The sequence below is a fragment of the Moschus berezovskii genome, chromosome 4 (assembly GCF_049115385.1).
Source record: "Moschus berezovskii isolate FMDL1 chromosome 4, NW_MosBer_1.0, whole genome shotgun sequence".
NCBI classification, from domain to species: Eukaryota; Metazoa; Chordata; class Mammalia; order Artiodactyla; family Moschidae; genus Moschus; species Moschus berezovskii.
The window spans coordinates 123515558-123523955 of NC_142463.1; the positions used below are offsets into that span (position 1 = coordinate 123515558).

Genomic DNA, 8398 nt, shown 5'->3' on the forward strand with positions numbered 1-8398 from the left:
TGTTTCCCCATCCATTTTTCATGAAGTGATGGGACCAGATGCCATGATCTTAGTTTTCTGAATGTTGAGTTTTAAGCCAACTTTTTCACTCTCCTCTTTCACTTTTATCAAGTGGCTTTTTAGTTCTTCTTTGCTTTCTGCCTTAAAGGTGGTGTCATCTGCATATCTGAGGTTATTGATATTTCTCCCAGCAATCTTGATTCCAGTTTGTGCTTCTTCTAGCCCAGTGTTCCTCATGATGTACTCTGCATATAAGTTAAACAAGCAGGGTGACAATATACAGGCTTGACATACTCCTTTTCCTATTTGGAACCAGTCCAAATATGTTGTTCCATGTCCAGTTCTAACTGTTGCTTCCTGACCTGCATACAGGTTTCTCAAGAGGCAGGTCAGATGGTCTGGTATTCCCATCTCTTTCATAATTTTCCACAGTTTATTGTGATCCACATAGTCAAAGGCTTTGGCATAGTCAATAAAGCAGAAATAGATGTTTTTCTGGAACTCTCTGGCTTTTTCGATGATCCAGTGGATGTTGGCAATTTGATCTCTGGTTCCTCTGCCTTTTCCAAAACCAGCTTGAACATCTGGAAGTTGACGGTTCACATATTGCTGAAGCCTGGCTTGGAGAATTTTGAGAATGACTTTACTAGCTTGTGAGATGAGTGCAAATGTTTTCCTCTATTTCTTTGCATTGATTGCTGAGGAAGGCTTTCTTATCTCTCCTTGTTATTCTTTGGAACTCTGTATTCAAATGGGTGTATCTTTCCTTTTCTCCCGTGCTTTTCAATTCTCTTCTATTCACAGCTATTTGTAAGGCCTCCTCAGACAAGCATTTTGTCTTTTTGCATTTCTTTTCATTGGGGATGGTCTTGATCCCTGTGTCCTGTACAGTGTCACTAACCTCCATCCATAGGCACTCCCTCAGATCTGATCCCTTGAATCTGTCACCTCCACTGTATATCATAAAGGAATTGATTCAGGTCATACCTTAATGGTCTAGTGGTTTTCCCTACTTTCTCCAATTTAAGTCTGAATTAGCAATAAGGAATTCATGGTCTGTGCCATGGTCAGCTCCTGGTCTTGTTTTTGCTATCTGTATAGAACTTCTCCATCTTTGGCGGCAAAGAATATAATCAATCTGATTTTGGTGTTGACCATCCGGTGATGTCCACGTGTAGAGTCTTCTCTTGTGTTGTTGGAAGAGGGTGTTTGCTATGACCAGTGCATTCTCTTGGCAAAACTCTATTAGCCTTTGCCCTGCTTCATTTCATGCTCCAAGGCCAAATTTGCCTGTTACTCCAGGTGTTTCTTGACTTCCTACTTTTGCATTCCAGTCCCCTATAATGAAAAGGACATCTTTTTTGAGTGTTAGTTCTAAAAGTTCTTATAGGTCTTCATAGAACTGTTCAACTTCAGCTTCTTCAGCATTACTGGTTGGGGCATAGACTTGGATTACTGTGATTTTGAATGGTTTGCCTTGGAAATGAACAGAGATCATTCTGTCGTTTTTGAAATTGCATCTAAGTACTGTATTTTGGACTCTTTTGTTGACTATGATGGCTTCTCCATTTCTTCTAAGGGATTCTTGCCCACAGTAGTAGACACAATGGTCATCTGAGTTAAATTCACCAGTCCATTTTAGTTCACTGATTCCTAAAATGTCGATGTTCGATGTTCACTCTTGCCATCTCCTGTTTGACCACTTCCCATTTGTCTTGATTCATGGACCTAACATTCCAGGTTCCTATGCAATATTGCTCTTTGCAGCATCAGACTTTACTTCCAGCACCAGTCACAACCACAGCTGGGTGTTGTTTTTGCTTTGGCTCCATCTCTTCATTCTTTCTGGAGTTATTTCTCCACTGATCTCCAGTAGCATATTGGGCACCTACTGACCTGGGAAGTTCATCTTTCAGTGTCCTAGCTTTTTGCCTTTTCATACACTTCTTGGGGTCCTCAAGGCAAGAATACTGAAGTGGTTTGCCATTCCCTTCTCCAGTGGATCACATTTTGTCAGAATTCTCCACCGTGACCCATTGAAGCCTAGCTTGAAGGATTTTGAGCATTACCTCGCTAGTATGTGAAATGAGTGTAATTGTGCAGTAGTTTGAACATCCTCTGGCACTGACCTTCTTTGGGATTGGAATGAAAACTGATCTTTTCTAGTCCTGTGGCCACTGCTGAGTTTTCCAAATTTGCTGACATATAGCATGCAGCACTTAACAGCATCATCCTATTTTAGGATTTGAAATAGCTCAGCTGGAATTCCATCACCTCCTCTAGCTTTGTTTTTAGTAATGCTTCCTAAGGCTCACTTGAATTCACACTCTACTCCAGGATGTCTGGCTCTGGTTGAGTGACCACACCATCGTGGTTATCCAGTTCATTAAGACCTTCTCTGTACAGTTCTTCTCTGTATTCTTAGCACCTCTTCTTAATATCTTCTGCTTCTGTTAGGTTCATACCATTTCTGTCCTTTTTTGTGCCCATCTTTGCATGAAATGTTCCCTTGGTATCTCTAATTTTCTTGAAGAGACCTCTAGTCCTGCCCGTTCTATTGTTTTCCTCTGTTTCTTTTCCTTTGTTCACTTAAGAAGGCTTTTTTATGTCTCCTTGCTATTCTTTGGCACTTTGCATTCAGATGGGTATATCTTTCATTTTATCCTTTGCCTTTCACTTCTTTTCTCAGCTATTTATAAGGCCTTGATTCTTTAGTGGCTTGCTTACCTATCCCTAGTGACTGCTGGCCTTTGGTAATTGGCCTTTCAGCATTATTGGATCTCAGGTGCCCTCAAGTCTTGCCTGGGTCTCTGACCTGCTATAAGACAAAGACATGGCCTTAACTGGTGCAAAGATATAATAATAAAAGTCACCCCCATCCCATATTGTAAGATAGGACTCCTGAATGATTTAATAAATATCCCTGAAGACTGCTGGCAAACAGATTGATGACAGCCTGGAAGGAGATCTCTCATGATCCCAATGTGCATTTTAAATAGTTATTAGAATGAAGGCATAAAAGGCATGTTTGTCATTTTTATGAAGGAGGCAAGGTAGAGGGGGAGATTGAGGAATCACTAATGTATTGAATGGTAAAGTTGAGACTTGCGAAAACTTCTGTTAGGCTATAAGAACAGGCTATATTTACTGAAAGCATTCATAGCAATTTGTACAACTATCCTTATGCTTTACGAATGCTACAAGAGAGACATGACTTAATAGCAGTTTTAGAAGGCTTTACAGGTTTCAGTTGATATAAACAATAATTTGAGTTCAATGTATGACATATCCACCCACATTGCAAGCTCATGTGGCATCAGTGAAGGCCCAGTGCCTAGAACAAGAGTAACGAGGGGCCCACTCTAGTCCATTTGAGTCATTCCAAACCTGAAATATCTCGCTCCACACTGACACAAATTCCTTTGGAATAAAGCTAATAAATCCAAGTTTGACCTGAAGCGAGTAGATCATATAGTAATGAAACATGGAAAAGTGTTTGTCTAATGATTGAAAGATCCAGACTAGACAGGAAAAGGGAAAAAAAAAAAAAACACAACTTCAGTGAAGAATATAATAGTGATTTTCTTAAAAATTTTTGTATTAAAGACCTAATTATTTATCATTTACCCTAGTATGTCAGAGTAGGAGTACTAAATGCCTGTTACAGAGTTATCCTTTGCCCTAACAGGGGAAAGAATTTTCAGAAAATTATAATGACCTAAATATGGAGTGAAAGATTTGTTGTATTCTGTCTATCCAAGATACTGAGCTCTCTGTCACTGGAACTATCCAGCAGATTCTGAAAGATGGATTGTCCAGAATCAAAGATATTGTAAAGGGAATTCTCAAATGACTTGTGGTTTTTTCCAACACTGAGATTCTACTTCTTTCTGATTCATTCATCTTAGCCTTGTTCATTTTTTAGTTCCTTCCCCATTACCCCTATTCTTTTATTTTTCCTCCTTCTGATGCTCAGGTTGGTGGAAAGTAGAAATGCACTCCTGGCAACCCACTCCAGTCTTCTTGCCTGGAGAATCCCCATGGACAGAGGAGCCTGGCAGGCTACAGTCCATGGGGTTGCAAACAGTTGGGCACAACTGAGCAACTAAGCACAGCACAGCACAGAGGAGCACTTAATGTTTCAAAAGCAGGGACAGTGGTTAGATCCTTTCTTTCCCCAGCACTCCCCAATCCTTGTCCATTTTCAGAAAATGTTTCCACAAGCACACAGTAGCCTCACTGCTCTGTCTGACTTCCGTGACATGGGGACAGTGATGCTTGTCCCTCATGTGACTTGAGCATGGATGAATATGAGAGGCAAAGGAAGCATACTAAATCCAGCACATTAAAACTTAAAAAAAAAAAAAAGCAGCCATACTATTGCTGTTCCATCACCATCTGCTGTGTTTTCTTCTCAGGGAAAGTCCTGGTCAGCAGCGAAATGGGCGTCAGCCGCTCGGCCGTGCTGGTAGTAGCCTACCTGATGATCTTCCACAACATGGCCATCCTAGAGGCCTTGATGACTGTGCGCAAGAAGCGGGCCATCTACCCCAACGACGGCTTCCTGAAGCAGCTCCGGGAGCTCAACGAGAAGCTGATGGAGGAGCGAGAAGAGGACTTCAGCAGGGAGTGGGGGGAGGAGGAGGCAGAGGAGGACGCGGACGCCGGGAGCACGGCGGCAGCCAGAGTGCACACCCTCACGGTGGAGGAGGAGGACGACGCTGCCAGTCACCTGAGTGCCTCCTCCTTGGGGAGGGCCAGCCAGGCCTCCAAGCCCCTCACCCTTATCGATGAGGAGGAGGAGGAGAAGCTCTACGAGGCATGGAAAAAGGGGCAGAGTCTCCCCACGGGCAAGGTCCCGCAGGGCGAGGATGGCAGGTTCTCAGCCTCCTCTCGTCAAGGTGAGGAGCCCGAGGATGAGGACGTAGAGCGAATCATCCGGGAGTGGCAGAGCCGAAATGAGAGGTACCAGGCAGAAGGGCACCGCAGGTGGGATAGGGAGGAGGAAGAGGAGGAGGCGGGCGATGGCGGCTCCTTCGTGAGGAGAAGAAGGAGGCACACGCTGAGTGAGAGCAGCGCCGCCGAGAGTGTGAGCAGCCACGACATCCGGGTCCTGACGCAGCAGCTGCAGATGCGCAGCCAGAACCGAGGAGGGAGACGCCGCTCGGACTCCATGTCCACGGAGAGCACCTGGGACATGTGGAACCAGAGGCTGCAGGAGATTGAGAAGGAGGCCTCCCGGAAGTACCACTCCAGGAACAAGAGAGAGGAGGCGGACGCCAGCTCGGAGGTGGGGAGCAGGGTGCGGGAGGATGACGAGCAGAGTGTGGCCTCCGAGGCCAGCTCCTTCTATAACTTCTGCAGCAGAAACAAGGACAAACTCACCGCCCTGGAGAGGTGGAAGATCAAGAGAATCCAATTTGGATTTCACAAGAAGGACTTAGAGGCAGGAGACGGCAGCAGTGAGCAAGGTGTGGAGGAGGTGGACGAGGAGAAGAAAAACCTCTCTGATTTCAATCTGTCTGCCTACCAGGCCTGGAAGCTGAAACACCAGAAGAAGGTGGGCAGTGAGAACAAGGAGGAGGTGGTGGAGCTCAGCAAGGGAGAGGACTTGGCCTTGGTCAAGAAGAGGCAGCGGAGGCTGGAGCTGCTGGAGAGAAGCAGGCAGACACTGGAGGAGAGCCAGTCCATGGGAAGCTGGGAGGCAGATAGCTCAGCTGCCAGTGGGAGCATCCCTCTGTCTGCCTTCTGGTCAGCAGCCCCCTCAGTCATCGCTGATGGGGACACAGCATCGGTGCTCAGCACCCAGAGCCACAGCTCCCATCCTTCTCAGGCCCTAAGCAAAGTAGGCAGATGTTTGGCTTCCACCCCCACCACACCTCTACCTAACCTGCATGTGGGGCCTGGAGACACAATTTCCATTGCCAGCATACAGAACTGGATTGCCAACGTAGTCAGTGAAACTCTCGCCCAGAAGCAAAATGAAATGCTGTTGTCGTCGCCCCGCCCACCATCCGTTGTAAGCATGAAGGCGGCACCAGCAGGCAGCTACCTAGGCGATGACCAAGTCTCCATGCTCAGTGGACAGAGCAGCTCCTCCCTGGGTAGCTTCCTGCTGCCTCAAAGCCAGGCAAGACCCAGCTCTGAGATCCAGTCTGTGTTGTCCTCCCATACCATGAGGAGCGCAAGAGCTGAAGGTACTGGGAGCAAAGTGAAGGGGACCAGCAAGCCTATCTATAGCCTCTTTGCTGACAACATCGACCTAAAGGAGCTTGGCCGGAAGGAGAAGGAGATGCAAACAGAGCTGAAGGAGAAGATGTCCGAGTACAAAATGGAGAAGCTGGCCTCCGACAACAAACGCAGCTCCCTTTTCAAGAAGAAGAAAGTCAAAGAAGATGAGGATGAGGATGATGATGTGGGTGATAGGGATGAGGACACTGACAGCGCCATAGGGAGCTTCCGGTATTCTTCCCGCAGTAATTCCCAGAAACCCGAAACAGACACCTTCTCCTCCCTGGCTGTCTCTGATGGCTATGGAAGTGGCAGCAGAGCTGGTAGAGAGATGGATAACAGTATTAATAAGTGGCTCAGTGGCCTCAGGACAGAGGAAAAGTCTCCTCCCCAAAGTGATTGGTCTGGAAGCTCCAGGGAAAAGTGCACCAGATCTTCCCTGCTTTGGGAGACAGAGTCTAAGTCTTCCAGTTACAAGTTCTCCAAATCCCGGTCAGAGGAGCAGGACACCTCCTCCTACCATGAGACCAACAGCAACTCGGGAAAAAGCACTTCACGGTTCTCTGCTTCCTCCACCAGGGAGGGCAGAGAGATGCACACATTCTCCAGGTCTATGTTTAGTGAGACCTCAAGCTCCCGGGAGGAAAGCCCGGAGCCCTACTTTTTCCGCCGGACCCCCGAGCCTTCTGAAGGAGAAGAGTCCCCAGAACCACGGCGTCCAAATGGGGCCAGATCCAGGGACTGGGAAAATGTGGAAGAGTCATCCAAGTCAGACTTTTCTGAATTTGGAGCCAAGAGGAAATTCACCCAGAGTTTCACGAGATCTGAAGAGGAGGGAGAGAAAGAGAGGATGGAAAAGAGAGAAGAAGGGAGGTTTGCTTCAGGGCGGCGGTCCCGGTATTGGAGAAGCACTAACAGGGAGGAGGAGGAGGAAATGGATGATGAAGCCATCATTGCTGCCTGGAGACGCCGGCAAGAAGAAACAAGGACTAAGCTGCAGAGAAGAAGGGAGGATTAAGCTGGGCAAAGTGAATCTGGGAGAGACTGAGAACACAGGGAGAAGCTTACAACTTAGCACAAGGCTCAAGACGCACATAGCCACAGCCCACCAAGGGACAAGGACGGGGAAAGGATCAAATGGAGGGGCAGAAGTGAAATGAGTGGTATGGGGAAGAAAGGCACCAGAGGTGGGATAGGGAGGAAACAGAGAAGGAGAAGAAGAGCTATAAATGTAAGGTCCAAATGAGGGACCAACTGACGCCATTTCTGTTGCCCAGTGCTTCTAAACTTTGATGCTTCACTTATATGTTTGATTTTTTTCATCACAGACTAGATATAAGCTTACAAAGGCACTATAGTTTGTTGGAGACTCCGACTTATTCCAGGAAGGCTGTGAGTACGGGACATGGTTCTATATGTAGAGGTTGGATAATGAGACACAAGAAATCTATCCTGTGGCAAGTCTCACCTCTCCCAGCAATGCTGAGTTCTGGTTGTTTCTTTTGAATGTTTTGGATCTCCATTAAATTGATATGTTGTCAAATATTTCTTCTTCATTCTGGTCACTTTTAACTCTTTGGATATTAGTGGAAACCCACTTTAAGAGACACAGATGTGTTACCAAGAGCCACCCTCACCTTGTGCTACAAAAGCTGTGTCTCCAGACGATACCAATATCATTTTATATTTAAAAATATTAATATATAAAATATTATTATTTTAAAATAATATTTATTATTGTAAAAAGTAATAACCAAGTATTTAGTTTAGGATACAGTGCAATGGGAAGCCATGGGTCTCCTGCAATGCAGGCAGATTCTTTACCATCTGAGCCACCAGGGAAGCCCCAGGGATGGGGAAGACATGAGGGGGACCCTTGAGAGTGACAGATGGAACTCAAGAGAGAAAGGTTTTATAGTGGTAAGCTAAAGGTAGAGAGTCCCTCTGGAATGGCAGGGGTAAAAAGCAAATCACCATGAGGGAGAGAAAAAAAGAAGCCCAGTACAAGGAGGTGGAGATGTATTTTTATGAGGTCTTGTGATCATCGTTGCTTTTCATCTCTTTGAGGATCACTGGGTAGTGCTGTGGGCAGTCCATTTGATCCTTCTCTGCACTCTGGATGGGCTAGGTTGGTGAGATTTCTTATGTGTTGTTCCCAAGGATTTCT

The 8398-nt window shown here is 46.1% G+C and overlaps 1 protein-coding gene across 1 annotated transcript in view; it reads left to right on the forward strand.

The window, feature by feature from the left end:
* Nucleotides 1-7776, forward strand: part of STYXL2 (serine/threonine/tyrosine interacting like 2) — a 63214-nt gene extending 55438 nt beyond the window's left edge. Inside the window, exon 6 of the mRNA XM_055402079.2 lies at nt 4419-7776. Within this exon, the coding sequence (XP_055258054.2) occupies nt 4419-7249 (2831 nt within the window). The 3' untranslated portion in view covers nt 7250-7776. The remainder of the gene's footprint in view (nt 1-4418) is intronic.
* Nucleotides 7777-8398: the final 622 nt, after the last annotated feature.